At 35.5% G+C, this 22,204-nt stretch overlaps 3 protein-coding genes across 3 annotated transcripts in view; 1 reads left to right on the top strand and 2 right to left on the bottom strand.

Moving 5' to 3' along the window:
* Positions 1-5,060: 5,060 nt before the first annotated feature.
* Positions 5,061-10,776, top strand: LOC102589623 (uncharacterized). Its single transcript, XM_006342926.2, has 6 exons — positions 5,061-5,861; positions 9,171-9,223; positions 9,794-9,881; positions 9,981-10,079; positions 10,273-10,400; positions 10,486-10,776. Exons 1-6 carry the CDS (start codon positions 5,187-5,189, stop codon positions 10,520-10,522), a joined length of 1,080 nt encoding a protein of 359 aa, XP_006342988.1. The 5' UTR covers positions 5,061-5,186; the 3' UTR covers positions 10,523-10,776.
* A 691-nt stretch (positions 10,777-11,467) lies between these two features.
* Positions 11,468-15,274, bottom strand: LOC102589292 (transmembrane 9 superfamily member 7). Its single transcript, XM_006342925.2, has 7 exons — positions 15,052-15,274; positions 14,054-14,218; positions 13,819-13,928; positions 13,481-13,589; positions 13,282-13,394; positions 13,006-13,156; positions 11,468-12,908 (listed from the first exon to the last, which is right to left on the bottom strand). Exons 1-7 carry the CDS (start codon positions 15,154-15,156, stop codon positions 11,751-11,753), a joined length of 1,911 nt encoding a protein of 636 aa, XP_006342987.1. The 5' UTR covers positions 15,157-15,274; the 3' UTR covers positions 11,468-11,750.
* Positions 15,275-16,307: 1,033 nt separating this feature from the next.
* The window catches only part of LOC102588976 (WD-40 repeat-containing protein MSI4-like), a 12,365-nt gene continuing 6,468 nt past the window's right edge, over positions 16,308-22,204 (bottom strand). Inside the window, exons 8-15 of the mRNA XM_006342924.2 lie at positions 21,097-21,295; positions 20,742-20,823; positions 18,997-19,070; positions 18,679-18,790; positions 18,488-18,562; positions 17,945-18,024; positions 17,227-17,326; positions 16,308-16,823 (exon numbers count right to left, since the gene is read on the bottom strand). Coding sequence (XP_006342986.1) covers positions 16,731-16,823; positions 17,227-17,326; positions 17,945-18,024; positions 18,488-18,562; positions 18,679-18,790; positions 18,997-19,070; positions 20,742-20,823; positions 21,097-21,295 — 815 coding nt within the window. The 3' untranslated portion in view covers positions 16,308-16,730. The remainder of the gene's footprint in view (positions 16,824-17,226; positions 17,327-17,944; positions 18,025-18,487; positions 18,563-18,678; positions 18,791-18,996; positions 19,071-20,741; positions 20,824-21,096; positions 21,296-22,204) is intronic.

Here is a 22,204-nt window from a genome sequence, read left to right as displayed (position 1 = left end):
GATGTTTTTTAAATCTTGTTCTTCAGTATTTTTATGACTTTGTTCCCAGACAAGGTTCAATAATTTTAATGTGACCAAATAATTTTGTGAATTTACTGCTACATGGATAAAGTTTTGTTTCTTTAATATTTCAACTACTTAGGTAGCTTGTGATTTTATATGTGAGGTTGGGGAATAAAGTGTACTCAAATCTTACTCTATCTCGAGGGAAAAATAAAAGATCTTTCAACACATAGCTATATCAACGCACTAAAATTCAGGAGAATTGATTTCGTAGGCTATTTATAAATTTTTTTGGATTGTGTCATTTTTACCAGAGATTTTTATTTTTATACATAAAAAATTTAGAAAAAAATCATTTTCTTCTATTTAACTTATAAATGACACAAAAATCTCATTTTCGCTGAAAATTCCAAATTAAATTTCCTAATCAGAAAATTAAAAAATTGCAAAATGAGCACCCAAAAAGTAGATATTGCTAACATGTGTGAGGTTATTAGCCCTAATCCAATCAGGATTACCTGTATAAAGAGCTGGTTTAAATTGACTTATTTTAGATATTATAGGTTAAAATATTTATTACTTCATTTATTTTTATTTATTCATTTTGAACCATACATGCCGTTAAAAAATATTAATTAATGATTAATCTTAGATCTCAAGAAATTAATTCAAAAATTAAGTAATTAATATAAGTACAAAATATAAAAGAAAACTTATTTGCTAAAGGGAAGATATACTTTGTCCGTCTCAATTTGTTTGACCTACTTTTCTTTTTAATATGTTTAAAAAAGAACTTTTTTTCCTCCCTCCTTTTTCTGCAACTCTTTAATTTTAATTTTTCACATGACATGTTTAAGTCTACAAGATTAAAGAATATTTTAATATATTTGATATATTTTTAATTTTAGACCATAAAATAGAAAGAGTACATTTTTAATACAATGGATAAATAAACGTAAATGGGGGAGTAGCTTTTAATTATTTTTTAAATATTTTTCGTTTGTATGTGATATTCACGTCGAAATCCGATTAAATTTAAATTTGCACCAACAAATCTACGAGTAAAACTCTTCCGAACAAACAAATTAAAAAAATAAAAATAGTGCGTTCACAGCAATAAATACCAGAGGTCATGTCCAGTCGGCAATAAGGCCCTACCATTGGCACCCACAAAATCCTTGTTACTCACCTCTTCGCTCTTCGTCTTCTCCAAATCGGAACTGTGGAGATAGCTCACCGGAGAAATGGTGTTGTTGTTGAATAAAAAGGAACGGTAATCGGAAATTGACAGAATAGGAAGAAACTTTTTCCAATTTTACCTAAAATTAAGAAATGAACATTCAGCAACTCAAATTTTTAGCTAAACTTGCCCTATTTTTCTTCATTATAGTAATTGCTACTGTTCATGGCTACTTAACATGGCTTAGCTCTACTTCCGCTTCCATTCTATTAGCTGATCTTCTTTCAGTACTTCTCCACCGCTACTCCCCTTATATCTCTCGGCTTTATCATTTCTTCCACCTTGAAAATTCTAGACGAAAACGCCGTCATTCTGATGTCCTAGCGCCATTAGTAGCGGTATTCGTAGCGCCACTGTTTAGCCACAAATTATTTGACGACATAAATGTGACTGCTTGTATGGTGGTAGCAACTACGTTTTACCCTCCAATGATGCATTACTTTGGTAGACCTAGAAATTTTCGGGTATTGAATGTGTTATTTATGCTTTCTGTTAATATTTCTTATGGGGAATTTGGATTTGGGCCTAATACTTGTGCATCAGTTGCTTTTTTCACTTACATTGCTGTGTTGGCGGGGCAAGCAGAGGCAGGTGCAGCTTATGAGGATGATCTTCACCATTTGACATTGAATCAGGTTATGTCGAATTTGATGATAGGTACATTTTATAATGGTAATACTGACAATTGTTTTGTTATGGTAGTACGGAGACGATTACGTTAGTTAGTTAGTTAGCTAGACTGTGATTATTAGTAGAACAGTTGATGTAAGTAGACTATCTGCGATGAAGGTTAATTGGTAAAACGAATACGGAGTGTACATTATTGCTTCTTTGTAAATTTGTTGAGTACAATTTACTTGGAAGTTAACTAACTCTTCAATTCCTCTAGTCGTTTGGTTAATTGTTTTATGGAATGGAGAAGGCCAACTAACACAAACACCTTATGCAATAGTTGCTCGAGATGACTCACGAAACTTCACCACGATAGTGAATTCAATCTTGGAAACACCATGTAACAGCATTGATAATATACAACATAGAATGGGCTGGCATTAAGAGCATAAGCTGATCTTAGTACCTTCAATATTTTGAAGGCTACCCTATACACAAGATATAGCAGATATTGTTGCAGGGATTGAGAAATCTTTGGCACTGTCGACTTGATTCACCGTGATATAACAATCCTATTCAAGATTTGTTTAATTGAATCATGCACCAAAAAAAGAAAACATGAGAACAGATCAATAATCAATGTTTTATTGTGTACTCCTGTTTCCCTTTGTTGTCATTTGGTGCTGCCATGATCTAACCTATTATCGTGTCAAGTAAACCTATGCCATCTTGAGGACTATTTCATGAGATGGTTGTGTTGTGGTCTTCTCCACCCCATATGAAAGTGTTGTGGTAGTCAGCCTCGTTGGTGCAAGTTCTAACTCCCCTGCACTTGACCAAATATGAATCTGGTTTTCAAGTCAACTTTAGTACATAGTCACAGATTAATTAATGTACAAGCATTTGAGCTAAGTATTTTGCTCCATCAATGTACTTGGATCATATTCTCCAGAGGGATCATTGAGCTTAAACTTTAGGAGATGTAAAGAATGGTTGTTTCAATCAGTTGCTTATAAAAAAGAGATACTTTCAAGCTACTATCAATTTAACTACAAGTCTGGTGGCTTTTTCATCACTTGGGATGGTGGTGTTAGGGCGGTTCATTATAAAGTTACTTTTGTCCGCGATTGGTGCATAGATACTTTTTATCTTCTTAGAAACATATACAAGGATGTTTTGGTCCTCTGAATCACTTTACCACAATTCATTGTGGCATTCTTTTGTAAATGCTTGTGTATATTAATCCTATCCTTGATCTGGACAGGTAACAGAAAGTTTTACTCCCTTTTGTTGCTTAAATAATGTCACTTTTAAGTAGCTTTGTGAATTTCTAATTGTTTTAATTTCCGTCTCTATGAAGTAATACAAAACTCTATAGAAGCCATTTAATGTATTAAGCAGAATTACTCTCTACTATTGCCTTTCATGATTAGTTAGATATAGCAATCCTTGTGTATCATGGCCATATGATGATTATGGACATTTTGAAGCTCAACACTGTAAGTTTTAGTTGGATTGTCATTTATGTGATGGCTGCAATATTTGTGGTTTATTGGAGAAGGGAACACGGCCGCCGCGGGTGGTTGTTACCTATTTACAGCTGTAACAGAGATGAAGATCAGAGTAGATGAAAGGTAGCTTCATGTTTATACGAACTCTATCAAGCTTTTCATTTTCAATTGCAAGGCTATATTTGGTCATGAACTTTATTGTAACTGTTGGAAATTAACTCTTGTTGTTGGTAACCAGTTACATTAATGTGTTAAGTTGGCCTTTTCTCAGTTTTCACTAAAAAGTTGATGTAGAAATAAAATACTCCTAGGTAGCTTTTACTCCTTTTTATATGTCATGTTCACATCAACAAGATTACATGACCAGGCATTGATTTCACCTTTTTCAGACAACAAATTTCAAATTTGAGAATTGTACATATCTGCACTGGGGACTGAACATTTACCGTCTTCACCTAACTTTAAAAAAAAAAAAAAAAAAAAGTTGTTTTGTGTTCTATTGAGTGATTTCAAATACTCCTAGTAAAGAATTTGAATACATTGAGGTCAAAGAAAGGCTTTATGTTGCTTTTTTTTGTGAAAGAAAATCTTCTATTTGAAGCTCTTTATTATTCTATCTTCTTTTTCATTTAAATTTATTCTCTTTTCTTATGATTAATTTTCTTTTAAGCTTAAGAAAACCTGTTTAGTAAACTGACAACTCAGAAATCAATTAACCTTTATAATTATAGAAGTTTTTTATATTATTAAGTGCATTGTAAGTTGAGCAACAAAGCAACATTAATTTTCGATTAAAACAAAAACAGAAAATTGGAATCCTAGATCCTAAATTACCTCATCAATTAAAAAAAATTAAAGAAATAACAATTGATTAAAAGCACTTCTTTATTTTATCTTAAACACCTCAAAGTGTTTAAAAGTTATATTGACTTTAAAACATTTAAAAATCAATTCAAACAAACCCTAGAAATGACTTTAAAATATCATGTTTTGCCTATTGAATTATATTTGTCCCGAGCAATATTTTCAACCTTAAAATTACTTCTCTATTAACGGTGAGAGATACATGCACATTAAAAAAAAGATACATACACAGAAAACAACTTGTTTGGATGGTTGTTATCTATTGGGATAAGGGTCTGAAAAATATCTCAACTTTGGTCGGAGTTGTTGTTGCGATACTAAACTTTCATGAGGACCTATTACCTCCCTAGAAGGTATTAAATAGTCTAGGGAGGTAATAGGTCTTCATGAAAGTTTAGTATCGCAACAACAAATCCGATCAAAGTTGGGATATTTTTCATATCATTATCCCTTATCTATTGCAATATGTTGTTAGTTTAAATATAATATTTGTTTTGATTAAATTCATTCTTAAATAGTAAGAAGAAGTCTCATATTATGCAACGAATGATTTGGTGTGATCTCATCATTGTGTTGCTTTAATTTATTATTTAAATAATCTTATTTTATATTTCACTCTATTTTTTAATAATAATTATACCTGTACTCTATTTTTTTTCAAACATACCTTATGAAACAATACCTAATAATCATTCTAACAACAATTAAGTGATAACAAAAAACAAAATATGTAGAATATGAGTATTAAATTTAATCGGGCTTCAATATGTCAACCGAAATTAGTAGATGGAAACCCAAAAAAGAAAAAAAAACATATTGTAATAGAATAGATAGATGGACTAAAAAGTATAGAGTCAGTGTTTAGAAGAAACTGCGGTTAGTCTCTACATATCCAAAAACTCCAGGTGCTAACTACTGTGTGTCTCTGTTTTCTCTTCTGTAAATGACGCATTCCCATGGCGGCGACTCCTAATTTTCTCTTCTTTTTCTTCACTTCTGAACCATTTTCTCCACCCTACTGTCACATTCATCACCACCAACACCAACACCAGCAGCAGCAATCACTATTGTCCCCTTTATTGCTTTTCTTCTTCACTTTCTCATTTTGTTCTCTCACCATTCTCATTTTTTCTCTTTACTCTAAGCTTACTAAGAAGAAGATTAATGACACTCATCAACACCTAATTAAAGTCCGACAAGACTTGTCTATACAACAGGAATCTAAGAATGATGAACAACCGGAGATTACGCATCAATCTGACCCGACCCATTTCACCCATTCTATTCTTCTCGAGATCTTACCTTCAAATTCACCTAAATGGGTGAAACTGTTTGGTAATGAATTGGGTGATGATGCCCCGAATAAGATTGAATCGGGTCTTGATGCGGAAAGGGTGGAAGAGGATAAGGATAAAGAGAAGACGAAGAAAAAGAAACGGGCTAAGAAGAAGAGACCCGCTTCGAATAGTGAAGAGGAAGGGAAGAGGGATTCTGGGGTTGTGAAGGAGAAAGAGGAATTGGTGTGTTTATACCCTTTTACCAAGTCTTCTAGTGCAACTCAGAGGAAAATTAAGCAACATTACGATGAGCTTGTTAAGTCTCATGAGTCGAATGGATTGACTCTGGCTCAGGTTTTGTTACTCTTTCTTTTGTCTGCTTGATTATTAATAATTGTATACAGCATATACCAATCTTTGAATTTAGTAAAGTTTGCGTATTGATGTGTTTATTGTTGAATTAGAAGGCTGTTCATCACTGTATAGCTTACCTGCCTGTGATGTTTGTACTGAGATTCTGAGCTGAGGGTCTCTCGAAAACAACCTCTCTACCTCCAAGAGGTAGGGTTAAAGTCCGCGTACACTCTACCCTCCCCCAACTCCACTTAGTGAGATTTCACTAGGTATGTTGTTGTTTGTTCTATATTCAACCTTCATGATAAAGGATATCTGCATTTCAAACTTGAATATGAATAGTATTTGCTTTAAGGTTTCATGAGCTTGAGCATTGGTTCGGCTTAATTTCAACTCTCCATAAGGCTAAATCTTGTCATACATTGGGGACTAGGTAAAAGTGTTACACAATTCAATGTTTGCCAGCAGTTGGATAGTAGGTTTCCTCGCCTTTTTAACGATTTCTTTGTCTAGTTCATAAGACAGGAATTAAAAATTATCCAGGGTAGTGTTTGTTTGTTGAAGCTACTCCAGTCTTTTTCAAGAGTAACAGTTTGGGGGCTAATCAGTTTGTTTTAATGAAGACACGTTTAACATAATTAGTTGGAAGGAAAATATTAATTTGAGGTAGTAAGTGAAGAAGTTGTTTAGGTGTACTGAGTCAATTAATTAATTGGAAGGAGAATATTAATTCAAAAATTTGGTCAATGTTTATGATAATTTTTAGAGTCAAGTGGTTGATGCCAAACGACTTGAAATAACAAATCAGCAGCTGACAGGGACAAAGAATAGATAAGATACAGAGCCAAAGCTAGAGGGAAATTCCGTTAGGCATCATCTGGACAATATGGTCATAAATGAAAACAAGTGTTTTGAAGGGAAAGAGGAATACATTTCATTCCGTAAAGTCTAGATGTCTCCAAAAGCTATACTTTAGGTTAACCTGGTAAAAAAAAAGATCTGCACTTTTGGATTAGGAGAAACGTTGTAGATGATGTAGCACAAATAATTGTCTTTTTTTCTTGATAAGTAATGATATTTTATTAACGGTATGACAGCACCAAGGCAGACGGGAGTGGGTTAACAATTACAAAGTGCGCAAAGCCCCAATCATATCTAACCTATTAAAGGGGGCAGATCCACACTTTTTGGGTTATCTATCAGTACCACCTTGGTAATGATTATTAATAAAATTACCTCAATTTTTCAGGTGTCTATGCATTGAATGAGTATCCCACCTTAGGTAGGAATCGAGAAATTGACTTCTTGGAACTTTGTGAAGTATTAGCTTTTCACTGGGGGGTAGCATAATGGTAGCCAAATCCATAGATATATATCCTTAGAGAAGGTGCAGATGAAGGTGTGCCTGAAGCACAGGGGAAAACGCCTCAACTTGCTAGTGAGCTCAAGGTACCCCTTGAGAATGCATTTCAAGACAATGCTCCTCACAACCTTCAAGACTGAAGGCCAACACTAGGCTTGGTCTCTCTAAAGTTTTCTGCCTCGAAGATATGATTCTGCATCAGGATTTCTGAGTTATACCTTAGCAAGTGGAAACATCTTTCCAGGTTGTGGGTATCAGTTTCAAGTTTGTGTGAGCTCGTTGCTTATCTAAATGGAGTATTAGGAATTTAGGGATATGCAGCAAGTGCTCAGCAAGAACACTATTATTTTGCCCACTCTTTTATCAACTACCAGCTTGTAAAATCTGTTGTGGATCCCAGACATATCAGCACAACACCAACAAACCCAGTATAGTCTCACAAGTGGAGTCTAGGGAGGGTGTGGTGTACGCAGACCTTACCCCACAAAGGTAGGGTAGAGAGGCATAAGACTGGGCACCAGACCGGGTTGTACCGGTACCGGAATTCTGGTACCATTCCGGTCCGTTCTGGTAGTATTCAGAACGGAATGGGATACATTGAGCCGGTACACGTAACGGAATGGTATCATGATTGGTACCGGTTCATCTCCGTTCCGGTCCGGTCCCGGTAAATCATTTTTAATTAAAATTAAAAATAGTATTTGTGTCATTGTTTTATACTTTTATTAGCATTTCTTTTTTGTTTATTTAACTTTTTAAAATTACAAACTTAAGTTATTTAAATTTCAAATTATAAGTATAACTTATAAACAAAAAATTTTATTAAACTTAACTTACAAACTTATATAAGTAAAAATTAAAAAAGAATATCTTTAAAATAAATTTAAGTAAAATTACATTATAAATTTTAAAAGTTAAATACTATAAACTATTAAACTTAGAAAAATAAAAAAATATTCATATTTTTGTAATTCAAAATAACTCAAAATTTTTATTTTTTTTGAAATAGCTATATGTGCCGTCCCGTTTATCCCATCCCGTTCCGGTCCGGTATATAGTGGGACGGGACGGAACCGAGCTTCTATCCCGATAATTCCGGTCCGGTTCATCCCGGTACCGGTCAACAACCCGGTCAAACCGTCCGGTACCGGTTCATTCCGGTCCGGTGCCCATCCTAGAGGAAAATTATGCTTGGAGGTGATCAATGAAGCAGAGACATATTATGTAGTTAATTAGCTGATCAGGAAGCATAAATTTCAGTCGAGGCTTCTTGGTTGCATGGGATCATATTTATCGGGTGGCACTGATGATCCATGCTTCTCTCTTAACTGATTTTCCGAATGCACAGTAGGGTAATTGCTTAACAGACTGGCTTAAGACAACATTCATTAGATGAAGTTCCTGAGATGTAACTTTGGTCACTCATTTGATTTTTCTATTGGTTGGATTAGTGGAGTCAAACATCTGTTGACCATAGTGCAAGGTAGACAAAAATGGGTCGGTTTAGATTTGGCAGTCATGGCCTTTTTGTTCCAAGTGAACAAGAGAGAAGTTTTGTGATACCAACCTTCTTGTGGTATATTCTGCCTAAAGCTGTCTATGCCACTCTTGAGAAGTTAGAACTTCTCAGTAATGCATTAAAGTTACAACTCATGACTAATCTATTAGCATAGCTATCCTGGTATTGTAATATGATGTGTACATCTACAGAGAGAAGTTTCCATTTGGGATTTACTCTAGTTATGAATGGAGGACATAACGGTATTCACCATTGCTCTCCTACTTCTGTCAATTTAAATGAAGTTAATATAATCTAGCTTGATTAAATGAGTGTCATTCTCCCAAGTCATTTTCTCTTAGGATTTTCATTCTTTTGTTTTAGATATTTGGATTGGCTTTGATTGTGCAGATTTTTGAGATTCGTAAATTGTTGTTTTATGATGCAGGTTGGTCAATTTGTTAATTGCTTGGTTGAAGCAAGGAATGAGCTACAGCACAAGTATGTTCACTATTATTAATTTTTTCTATTCTATGGTAACAGTATATCCATCAGCACAAAATTCTGTGCTGGGAGCCAGATTTACAAAAGATCCGTGAGGCTAAAATATAGCTTCTTACAAAGTTATGACTGCTTATGATTTTGACATTTCTTTTCCAAAGTGTTTTCCAGTCCTGAACACATGCAAATCAACCTTTGTCAAAGATACCTTATTTTGCCACCCTCACCCCCTTCTTCTCCATCCAGATTCCAGGCCTTCAGTTTTCTATTGGGTTTAATTCAATGACTACATATTATATCACATGAGTCATGACCTTCCAAAGCACCTATATTTTTAATGTGCTCATTGGTCCTCTTGCACAACATTCTTCTTTGTATGAAGAGCTTTGCTATGAGTTTTATGTCAAATTTGTACTTATCCCCTGTGCAGGAAGAAATTTTGGAATTCTTAGCCCTTCTGTTCCTATACTTTCTCTTCATCACATTCCTGCTCCCAAAAAATATAAAAAATAAGAGTAGAGACAGTGTGTATCCTCTGTATCAGTAATTACATGTGTTCTTCCTCAACAGGTCTGAGGTCATTCAACGAAGATTCACAATAACAAAGGCCTTACTCTTTAAGGCTGATAGGTCTTCCTTTGTTCGCCTACGGCAGCAGGTAGTGGACATCTCCCTTCTGTCGAGTTTTCTTGAGTTGGAAATTTATTTTTCACTCATTCCCAATAGAAATATCAACTGATTTTCTTATGACTGCAAGATATACAAGCTAGAATTAGAACAAAAGCGATTGGAAGAGGATGCTTTTGTATATAATTGGCTGCAGCAACAACTGAAGCTCTCGCCAGCTTACAAGAAGGTATAAAATCGTACTATACTATCACGTTGTGAATTCAGCGTTAAAATTCTTTTCTTATGGTTGGTTAACTTCCAATCTCCAGTTTTGTTCTTTTTCCCCTTGCGCCGTGTTAGAATCTCTTCTTGCAAAGTTGATTCCTTGAGTCTGTACTTTGCCACTTTCTATTGACCCTTTTTTTTTCCCTTTTTGGAAGATGCTTGAAATTGGTGCGGACATGGAAATGAAAGCAAAATCCAATGAACTAGTTGAAAACACAGAAGCTGATTTGCCTGATATTTCGTTTGAAGAGTTATTAGCACAAGAAAAGAAAGATGTTTTTTGGTCAGTGCTACCTTCTCTTAATCCACTGTTGCTGCCCCTCCCCCACCCCTTTGGACTGCTAACGAGATATCACTTTGAATTGCAGGCAGAAGAATGGGAGAACGAAAGTGTACTCTGGCTGAGGATTTATTTTTTAGCTTAGTTGGTGAGAATATCACTAATGGCAGTATGTACATCTTGATACCAAAGTCATACCTACTACAGGAATTTTTTTATTAGGTGCCTGTGCTTCTTGGGTTGATTTTGGACCGAATAATTGCCATTAACATTGTCTTATTTCTTAGGTACGCCCTGCATATGGTAAATATCTGGGTCGTATGCACCACTTTTGGCCTTTGAGGGTCTATCTATATATGCTAACGACAGTTATACCTCATCTTTCTTCTTTGCCTTTCCTAGTTATGAGAGAAAAATACTTGCTCATACTTGTAGTGAAATATGTATGTAAATGATACCCATTATGTATGTATGCATATATTTAAACCATCTCTAACCCTGGTCCAGAAAAATAGTTATCATTGCCATCAAGTTTGAAATCAACATTGTTATTAGAAGTGGCCCCTATGAAATTCTGCCATTAAGAGGAAGACATCTTTCACATGATAACTAAAATTTGTGTTGGGAACACGTTTTGCTCGGTTCTAAGAGACTTAAATTCTAATTATTCTGAAGTGACTTCTAAACACAGTTTCAAACTTGAATTGATTTCTTACCAATTTTTTTTATCTTTGGCCCATTTCAAGCCATTGTTTTAGCTATTTCTTGCCAAACTCAAAATAGTTTATATTTTGGAATAAATTGACTCAATAACTGAGCAAACCTAACAGGATGTACTCTATTGGTATTGTGAGCATTTTTTTTCCCAGTAGAAGTGAATTAGAGAGAGGCTAGCGTTTCGAAAATTTCCAAACACTGTTAATCCAAAATCAAAAACAGGAGAGCTGAATTGTGTTAAAAGGATATATCACAGAACTGTTCTCGCACAATAATTTAATATTACTAATATTCTAAATTGATCCAACTTTAAGTGGTTTCTAAGATGAGCATATGAGATTTTGTTGATAAGATTTGAGCAAAACTTCTTTTACCAGGACCTACCAGATGCATTGCTAAAAAAAAAACAAATTAAGCAACAGTGTAACGGAAGAGAAAATGGAAATGTTACAAGCCAAGCCTAAGCTAATACCAGAAGGCTGAACTGTTATACAGGCTGCAACTTACTCTTTGGCCCACATTGTGCTATGGAGTGAGAATTTTAGTGCCTTTTTTCCTAATCTCAGCATCAACAGAACTTTAGATTACAGACCCTTTTCACTATACTAATAATAAGCTATGAGCTCTCTCCTCCGATCAATCAATCTTCACCGAGGAGTAGATCTTCCGAACAAACCAGAAGCAAGCATAGAAGCCAATTGTTCCTGTCAACACAAAGAAGGCATATGATGCGATCAACATGTAACCAAAGTACAATATGCCTGAAACCAGTTTGCTGATCTCCAACTTGGTGAAGAAATAGAAAATAGAGTAGAGAAACAAGTATAATGCGGAGGATCCAGCAGTCAGATAAGCTCTCCACCACCAATTATAGTCTTCACTGCACAACTGGAAGTAGCACAGCACAACAGTTATCTCTGCACATGTGATTATCAAGATCACGAAAACAATGAAGAGGAAGCCAAAGATGTAGTAGAACTGGTTCAGCCATATGGACGTCAAGATGAAGAATAGCTCGATGAAAACAGCTCCAAAAGGAAGGATGCCCCCAATAAGTACCGAAAAGGCCGGTTTCATATACCATGCTTGCTCTGGTACTTGCCTGGGGATTTTGTTCGTCTTGACAGGGTCTTCAATGGCTGGTTTTTTGTAACCAAGGTAGCTGCCAACAAATACTAAAGGTACTGAAATCCCAAACCACAAGCACACTAGAGCCAACATAGTGCCAAATGGCAATGCTCCAGAAGAATGCTCTTCCCAGATAAGAGCATTCAGCACAAAGAAGATGGCAAAAAGTATTCCGGGGAACATGAAAGCAGTTTTCAAGGTAATCCTTTTCCACTCTGTTCCTTTGAACATTTTGTAGAAACGAGCAGAAGAATAGCCAGCTAACAAGCCCATGAAAACCCATAGTAGAACCATAGCAGTCATAAGCCCACCACGATTTGAAGGTGATAAGAAACCCAGAAGAGCGAAAATCATTGTCACAAGTGTCATACCAAATATTTGGACACCAGTTCCGACATAAACACACAGTAACCCAGAATTAGTTGGAACACGAAAAACATCCCCATGAACAAGTTTCCATCCTGTTTCTTCCTGAGCCTCATCTTGCGTTTCCAATTGATTATAGTTTGCGATATCTCTGTACAAAGTTCTCATCATGATCATCGCAACCATACCAGAAAGGAATAGGACAATCATAAGGGAATTTATGATGGAAAACCAATGAATCTGATCATCATTCATGAGCAGGTATGTATCCCAACGAGAAGCCCATTTTACATCGCTTTCCTAAGGAAGAACAACAATAGTAACTAAGATATCTGCAGCCAAAGAATAACTGCTTCAAGCCTAACGTAGGAAGGACAAAAGTTCAATTAGAGAATACCTCGAAAGAAACATCATAGGTGAATACAACATCCTTATCTGCATCTACTTCTTGGGGAACAGAGCTACCTGGAACCAAATCTTTTGTTTTCTCATTGCACGTTGTCACCTGAGGGTTCTTTTCATCCCACTCCTTGTACTCATGATTAATGCTATCAATAAAAATCACATGAGAAAAGAAGAGCAAGGACATAATTCCTCTCCCCAACCCCAGGACATAGAGAGGAAAAGGAAAGAAAAAAGAAAGACACAAGGCCTAGATGTAAAGCACTGAAACCTGTTTGGTGTCACTTCAAATCCAACAATACGAGCAGTATCGGTTTCAGGATCCTTGTGGTACATGACTCGGAAGCTCAAGTGGTTGTTGATGAAATATTTCTCCTCTTTGCTCTATCAGAAAGTGAATGCAAAAACAGTTAGACTAAATTTGTGAGGACTAAGCTATCAGTCTATAGCAATTCCAAGACTGTACAAACCCCAGCATAATTCCCCTTGAATCCAACACGGAAACCATGCTCATAAGTAATTGATTTAATTCCATCCCGCCTTTGTCTAAGAACTGCAACTGGAAGGTTATCCAAAATCCTGCATCATTAGATGAACATTCAACACTGAATTTTAATTCAGACATAAAAGCATGATTTAAAAATAATGCACGGTAGGACTAAACCAAATTCTCATGGGAAAAGAGTAAAACAAAATTTGTCTTCCACATCACCTCTGTGATTTAATTGATGTGTAAAATATGAGTCAAAATCATGTTCATGAGGATTAAAGTAAATTTAGGGGACGAGCAGACTAAATTTAATCTTACATATTAACTCTGTATTCATCATCAATCATCTCCTTGAAGTTCTTTGCAGATTCAGCATTGAGCTTTTGCTTACAAATCACTTGGCATGGTTGTTCTTGTCTCATTTGAAACTGTAAAATAATTCACAAGGATAGATTCACTCAGCAAGGTAGCTCATAAGCACATATTAGGGGAAAAAAAACTTTTCTTCTTTTTCCTTCAGCAATTATAGATTAGATAGAAAAAATTTCCTTACACTATACACTGAATTCTCTATGCGATCACCTCGCAGAACCTCCCCTAAATTCTCTGCACTATTCAAAATCTTGGTAGGCCTGCAGTACTTCAAGAAGTAGTAGTCATAGGGAAGTTGTGTTTTTGTAGATGACAGCTTGTTCACTTTGATATTAAGAGGTTCACCCTGAAAAAAGTTGAAAAAGAAAGCTGGTGAGAAACAATCAAACATGACAGAGAAACCAGCAGGAAAGGAAGAGGTTCACAACTCAGAAACCCAAAGACGAAGTGAGGAAGGCAGCTTCATAGAGTTTCCAGAAAATTTTCACAAGGAGCAACAATCAAACAGTAAATAGAAATCCAAAAGATAGATGCTCAAACATAAAAAAAATTGTATCTTTCAACAGATACTCTTTTCTGATTTTTCGATCCCAAACAACCAATCCAAAATGTACCTAATAATCCCATACACAATTTCCATAACATTCTATGCTTAAACCATGTCAAACAGCTTCAGTCTTCGAGTCAATCAAGCTCAACACCCAAAGCAACATTTGCTTAAGAATAAGATCCTCACAGCTTCTTCCTCTCTCAAGAAATGAGAATTCAGAGCTAAACACACACTACATTTCTCTGTTTATTTCATCTAAGCTGGAAAACACAGATTAGGTATCAATCAAATGTATTCACTCATCAAAGCACTTCGATTGCCTGAATGGGATTGGTCTATCAACTAAAATAGATCATTAATCATACCCATTATCCAACGAGGGAAAAAAACAGAACCCCAGATCAAAACAGGACATACTCTCTCTCAAAACCTCGCCAGTCGGTCAAAAATCAACAGATCCAAACCCTTCTCAGTCGCAACAACTCAGACTACTGAAATTACTAAAACCCCAAGATTTCAAAAGGGTCTAAACCATTCAAAAAATGGTTATCAACACTAAATTCACTTTTTTTTGTAGGAATACAAAAAAAAAAAAAAAAAAAGATTTGAGTAAAGAAAGAGGAACATACAGTTTGAACATTGCGAGGAGCAACGCCAGGTAAATAAAAGGAGTGAGCAGAAGATAACAAAGAGATGAAGATGACAGTAAGCCACAAAGATCTTCGTCTATCCATCTTCACTTCTCAACTCAATACGCCAAAACACTCAACTCTGAACAATTTTTGGAGCTTTTTTTCTTTTATGCATTTCTAGGCAGGAACCAAATTTAATTCTCTTTTTTTTTTATTTCTTAATGCTACTCTATATACACTCTTTTCTAATTTGGATTGAATATGATATGTTACCAAATAATTTAACATTTTTCTAAAAAGATTTTATTTTTAAAAAAGAAAAAAAAATGGGGATAGAGAAAGAGGGTTACAAAAAAATTTCAAAATAAATTTATTTAGACGCCTCCTGTAACTTTTTACATTTTGTTTAAATGGTTGTTGCGTATTTTTACATAATGTATCATATTTTGTTGTATTGATTGTTTAAGGAATACAATGTTTGGATAAATTGTATCGTTCTGTCGATACATAATGTCACTCATTCATATTTTGAATGATAAACCTACAAGAAAAGTCAGGTACGGGGTAAAGCTACTATAAAAATATAGGATAAAAGATGAAATATGATTATTAATAATAAACAAAGACAAAATGAGTAGAAAATATTAAGGTAACAACGTGATCTTACCAAATCGGTCATTACATAAAATGAGTCTTTTCATTGTTACTTAGAAATGAATTTAACCAATACGATACAATAAAACTTAAATAACAATCAAAACAAACATTGTATTTAAGCTAACAATACAATACAATATCCAAACAAGGTGTTAGTATCAAGAAACAGCATTTGGCATTTGCATTATTGAATCTTACAAGATATTGATAATAATTTCTAAACTGAATTTCCAAAACAAGGAAAGGTAGACACTGAATTTGAACACTGCTAAGCTGGCCTAGTAAATCAATCATCTTTAAAAGACAGTAATGAAGCCAATAACTAGTCCAGCTAAAATAGAAATATGTTTATCAATTTGATCTTCTTTATATATATGATGTATCATAATATTGCAATTATTACTATGAATAAACAAATTAACTACTGGATGTAATTAGTAAAGCAATTCTTATTGCCTCACCTTTTCTGAAGAACTAAAAGAATTTTTGACACCATATGCTCCCATTTTACTGTAGAGTTATTCCTTTTGTTGAATAAATAGTTGATAACAGTTTGTACAATCAAAACCTTGAGATGTACTATGGAACATGAAATCTAATATCGAAAAAACATGCAAGCAATTCTAATAAAAGGACTATAGAGATAAGAATTTGATCGATAAAACCTTCATTACAGCTTCAACTTCTCCGACACACTAATTAGTTTTCAACTCTTTTCTAGACATTGAAATCCCACACTACTGCTCTTAGGCATTACTGTTTGGACTACAACTGTGGAAAGAAAGATGCATGGAATTCTCTCTTTCAACCAAACGCCACATAAACTCCTCAAAGCCCATTTATATGCCTAAAAGGAGGTGTTTTCATAATCTTTCAAGTCCGTGGTAAAGATTAAATAAGGGATTCAATACATAAATATCTCAAAAGCTAGCCATTTGATCAACTGCAAACTCGTAGCTTCGTGTTAGTTTTTCCATTAACATGACTTGAACATCAGTGACATCGCTTATGTGGAGACACTAAGAACAAGTAAGCAGGTGAGACTTGAACTTGTCCAGTTCATCTAGAACCTCATCTTCTGATCTGTAAATGAGATCAATCATTCGCCATATCTGCAAAAGATTGGACAATGAGATTTAAGAAATGTCAATTGAAGATGCTAACGCACTGTCACATATTACATTTGGGCTTTACATAAAAGAAAATCAACAATAGGATAAGGTGAAGGTCTTTTGCTAACTATGGTGAACTCGTGAAGGGTATTTAGGCGAAGAAAAGATCAAAAATCATAACAATTTCTCACAGAGAAGCAGATGTCATTCAACTTTATCAGGCTTAAGCCAAAGCCTTGTTGAATTTATTGTGCGCCAATCATCATTTACAATTTAATAAATGCCACATAGATTTCAAATTTTAGTTTTATCAGATACCGAGAATTATAAAATGTATCTGTAAGTCGACCTAGTGTGATGGATAAAAGCAACTAAACAGCATAATAACAAGTTTGGATGTTACCTGTAATGTACCACCTCCACCAGTACTTTCTCCATCATCTGAGACACTAACAATCGTCCATGGATCTGCTACATTCCAGTGGAAGTCGACCACCTTATCCCTATGGTCATCCACAAAGTTAGTACTCCATACATGGAGTATATATGAATGCAGTTGCTCTCTGCTTAACTTCAAAGTCATAAATATACGTGGTTTTCTTTTTTAAATAAGGAGCATAAATATTATTGATGACCCTCTGACCCTCTGCACTACACTGTGCCAATGGCTTTAGCATCTACATGGCCTAGAAAATATGCTCTGGAATACAATTGATACCAATGGCTACAGAGGATGTTCATGGAGGGAAGCCTGATCAGAGATGTTTTATGCAGCACGGCATCTATACAACATATACAACCATAAAAATTTGACACCATCTTGGTGCAAGGTCAATGTACTGATCTGTTGACATATACAGCAATAAAAAGTTATCACTACATAGAAAAAAAAAATATCACTGCCGTGGAGTTCACTCTTCTTTATTTTGGACTTGCCACCCAACCCCCACTGCCCCACCATTTTCTCTTCTTTTTTTCTTTTCTTTTGGGGTCACAGGGTAGGGGCTTTGATAATAGTCAATCAGAAGCATCTCCAAACACATTAAGGGTATAGAAGCAGAAGTGAACTGGAACCGTGCAAACAAAATTTAGTGCAAAATAATCGAACAGAAAATGCATACCTATGTCCAGCATGACGAAAGAATAAGCCTGGAGGAGATGCTGGAGCTTTCCTACTAGCACCGTCCTCCCTCTTACCAATCTGGGAGAAAATAATTTTCATTGAAACTACTAACAGTGAAGTATAATTTCTTTTGACTGTTAGATAGGAACAAAATCCATAAATCAAAACAATGTCACCACTTGAATGAAGCAAATGATAAGCTATAACCTTAACAATGTCAGTCAATAGATAGATCAAAAGAAAGGGCTTGCGATTATCATGGAGTCTAACAAATAATGATGCCTTACTAGGGGGAAAAAAGGAGCTTAAATAATACCAAAAAATAGCAGTCAATTTAGAGCCTCTCTGGGTTTATGCATAAAACCATGTTTTTTCTATATCATTGGATAATATAAATACATTATTTTATGCAAGTCATGAAAATGATTTTTTAAAGAGTCAACAACTTGATTTTCAACATTAATTAGAAGAACTTCCTCAGCATATGGAACATGAGGAAAAGGAAAGACACAAAAGAAATAAGAAGATAAGGATCTCTAACCCTTTCATGATCCCAGATGTTCAGGATACCATCTTCTGCCGAACTTCCAAAGACTGATGATTTATCTGGGGACCACTGGAACAGAATTTTTTATCAAACACCAGTGCAGGTCTCATGCAAATAGGTAACCCTTATCAATGTAAAGAAGGGTGGACAGCAAAAGAAAGCACATATGTCAGTAGCTCTCAAACCTGTACACAAAGCACAGCAGCAGCATGGCCCTCAAAGATATGTATAGGCGATCCCACTCCCCCAGAAGTGAGGTTTCGTCGATCAAACATGCGAACGGTGTTGTCTGCCGACCTGAAGGAGGCGTAGCTATAATTTAAGGCTTCCACAAAAATTGAAAAGCATCCGTGGAATCATGGAACCAGACATTCACATAAAGGGAGAAAAAAAAAAGGATACACACCGCATAAATATTACAGAAAGCTTAATGCACTGTCCAAGGATCAACCTACTTAAACATCTTTATTGAGTTCAATAGGACAAACAGTTACAATCATTACCCGGTCAATATATAATTTACATCATGAGGATTCCAATCAACACAATGAAGATCAGCATTATGAGCCTTTTCTACCTGCAGGAAAAATGATCAGATCGCAAAGTCCAATTAGAGACATGATTATGACCAAAAGATACAGCAAATAATTTAGTAGCAACCGCAGAGATAAAAATGATAAGAAAGGAGACAATTCAAGGAATGCAAAACAAATAGATGCATAATTTAATGGAAAGACATCATAAGTGGAAGAGTCGAGAACTGTATGGTTTACATCTACTTTGGGGGGCTTTAATGGAAGGTCTTTGCATTACAACGTTTTCTCTAATCTATTCTCTGAAAAGACTAAACACTAATGTATAGACCAACATGTTCTCCTATCAATTACTGAACTCCTATTTACAATTCTTCTCTAAGTAAATGTGTCAAGTCAAACTACCAATTAAATAGGGATGTATGGAGTAGAATCAAGAAGCCAACAAGTGCCTAGCATTGGCATTATATGGTTTTTTCTGAATGGGCACAAAAAGTAAATCTAAGAATTATCACCACCCCTCAAAATTAACAATTATCCATCACCATTTTTCCTAAATCCTGCTGCTATTAACTACCACATATCGCCAAGATTTACTATACTCCATCTTAAATTAACTCAAGAAGATGGTTCAGAGAACAGAATTTTCTCATATAATGTGCTACAACATATATCAAAGGAAACATGACCAGGAGCAACCAAAAAATAACTGCAAGGAAATTGCAAAGCATTAGAGATGACAAGAAGGGATAGAGGACCCTGGAAAGCTACTTGGAAAAGCACCTACTAAGGTGAAATGTTTCTCCTGGATGGTAGTAGGGAAGGCATGTCTCTCCCATGAGGCATTACAGAAAAGGAAATTTCACTTAGCTTGCATATGCCCTCTTTGTATGGAAGCTAATGAAACAAACAGTCGCCTCTTCCTCCACTGCAAGGTAACTTCCTAAGTCTGGTCCCTATTCATTACCTTGGCTGGGGAAAGCTGGACAATGCCAGAGCTCACTGTTGATCTATTGAGCTGCTGGATCAGAAGGGGAGTGAGCAAAAGCCAGAAGAGATGGTGGAAAACTGTCCCAGCTTGCATATGGTGGACCATATGGAAGGAGAGGAAGGAGAGAATTTTCAAAGGAAGCTCAAACTCCATTCAAAAGATCAAAGGGAAATGCATTTCTACTTTATGTTTTTGATGTAAAGAGCAATGTATAGTAGATGAAATACAGAGAGTGGATTTCCTAGGCTTTTTGTAATTAGCTATCTATGTAAGCACACTTTTGAAGGTGGCCAGCATATCCAATGCTGAAGAAGAATACATGCTACCGGCTTCAAAAAAATAGCAAACATATAAGATTATCATATTGTTTGAATACTTATTAATTTATCAAATGCTGTGAATTAATGGTTAAGGTATGAAAACTGGATTTGCCTGGCCGGTGGTGTGTGTTGGGTTGCCAATCACATCTAGGGGGGATTTTGGGACACGACACTTATCTATCTGATATCACAAACTACAGTTTAAGAACAGGCAATATGACAGAAATGCCTCCTGACCTCTACACACACGCACATAGAGGCCATATATCTATAGTAAGATTTCACTAAAAATCAGGGGAAGTCATTTTTATACAAGCACAGATCAAGAGAAGCTCTCTGCTTATCCACAGAAAAAGGGTAAAAAACAAGTTACTAAGTGCTTCAGTAAAAGAAATGAATACAACCTTGACAGCAGGAGAAGAGCCAGCTCTTGCATCCCAGAGTATAAGGCAGGAATCATCTCCAACACTGCAAAACTCCTGCGCACTTTATCCAAAAAGAGGAATCCAGTAAGGATGTATTAATCCAGGATAAGCAATGAACAAATTGCTTTTCTTTCTGTTGTTTTCTTCATTTTTCTCTCTTCTATGACATGCGACACGACAGCTCATATGTGTATTAGCTCAGCTTCAATCAAGCTCACATTACACGAAGGTTTTGGCAGTGTTAACCCCAAACAACCAAGTATCACAACTCCTAACAAAAAAACTGAAGGACTGAACTCAATATCTTATACAATGTGGGAGATGCAATAGCTACCTGGAAGGGCAAAACTGAACATCTTCTACAGTATCATCGTGTCCTTGGAAAATACCTCGAGCTTGAACAGTAGGGCCTTCTGCAGAAGGTTTCGAGTTACCTGCTCCAGATCCAGGAGACTTTGTTTCTCCCTGGTCTGCTGCTGCCAAAGTAGACACATGATCATGAATGCTCCACAGAACAACCGATTTGTCCTTCCCTGCAACAATTAATCCATGAGTGCATTAGCTTTATTTTACACAAGCTTGGAAAAGTTTAACGTATCTGAGATAAGAACTAAAGGAGATAATAATAATTGACTGCAGGCATTAACGATAGTAAGCGGCTGAACTCTGATGTGTTCCAAAAGTTTCCCTAGGTTAACAACAGATACCCATTTAAGGAAGAGATTATAGTCCCTCCAACACAGTTCATGCAACACACTTCTAGAAAGAAAATATATCATAGAACTCTTAACTCTTACAGAAACTACAAATTCATTTAATAAATTCAACTAACCATAGCATGGTGTTCTTCATCAAACCCTGACATGATTTTGTGCCAACTAGGTTGTGGCATATGTTTTTACTTTCTAAAACGATTATGGGGTTGAAAGTATTCATTATACTGGTCTCATTTTACCTAGATAGAAGCAATACACCACTAAATCCACCCGGGAGTCAAAAAGAAGGAATTGTTTTGAAACAAAATATGGGTTTACCCGGGTAGCAGAAAATTGTTATCCATGGAATAAGCTGCAAAACCATACTCCACCACCCCCCCACCAATGATCAGAATGTGTCACTAAGGGTAAAAGCTAAAAAGAAATACTCCTACCGTTTCAATTTTTTTGACTAGTTTTACTTAGTACGGAGTTAAAGAAAATAAAGAAGACTTCTAAATCTTATCATCGTAAAGTAAATATATATAGACTGTACAAAAATGTTCTTTAATCTTGTGATCTTAAATAAGTCATGTAGAAAGTTAGAATTAAAGAGTTGCCAAAATTAGGAAGAGGCATTCTTTTTGAAGCAGACTATACAAAGGAAAGTAGGACAAACAAATTGAAACGGGGGGGGGGGGGGGGGGGGGGGGTGTTTTTTTTTTTTTTTTGGTGGAAAATGGGCTT

The sequence above is a fragment of the Solanum tuberosum genome, unplaced genomic scaffold (assembly GCF_000226075.1).
Source record: "Solanum tuberosum cultivar DM 1-3 516 R44 unplaced genomic scaffold, SolTub_3.0 scf00040, whole genome shotgun sequence".
NCBI classification, from domain to species: domain Eukaryota; kingdom Viridiplantae; phylum Streptophyta; class Magnoliopsida; order Solanales; family Solanaceae; genus Solanum; species Solanum tuberosum.
Note: the sequence above shows the minus strand (reverse complement) of the source record. Positions and strands in the feature narration are given on the sequence as shown.

Coding starts and splice junctions, on each gene's coding strand:
- LOC102589292 (XM_006342925.2), bottom strand. CDS start 15,156: ATGGATAGACGAAGATCTTTGTGGCTTACTGTCATCTTCATCTCTTTG. Junction 14,219..15,051: donor CTCCTCGCAATGTTCAAACT/GTATGTTCCTCT, acceptor AACTTTTTTCAG/GGTGAACCTCTTAATATCAA. Junction 13,395..13,480: donor TCAAGGGGAATTATGCTGGG/GTTTGTACAGTC, acceptor ACTTTCTGATAG/AGCAAAGAGGAGAAATATTT.
- LOC102589623 (XM_006342926.2), top strand. CDS start 5,187: ATGGCGGCGACTCCTAATTTTCTCTTCTTTTTCTTCACTTCTGAACCA. Junction 5,862..9,170: donor ATGGATTGACTCTGGCTCAG/GTTTTGTTACTC, acceptor TTTATGATGCAG/GTTGGTCAATTTGTTAATTG. Junction 9,882..9,980: donor TTGTTCGCCTACGGCAGCAG/GTAGTGGACATC, acceptor TATGACTGCAAG/ATATACAAGCTAGAATTAGA.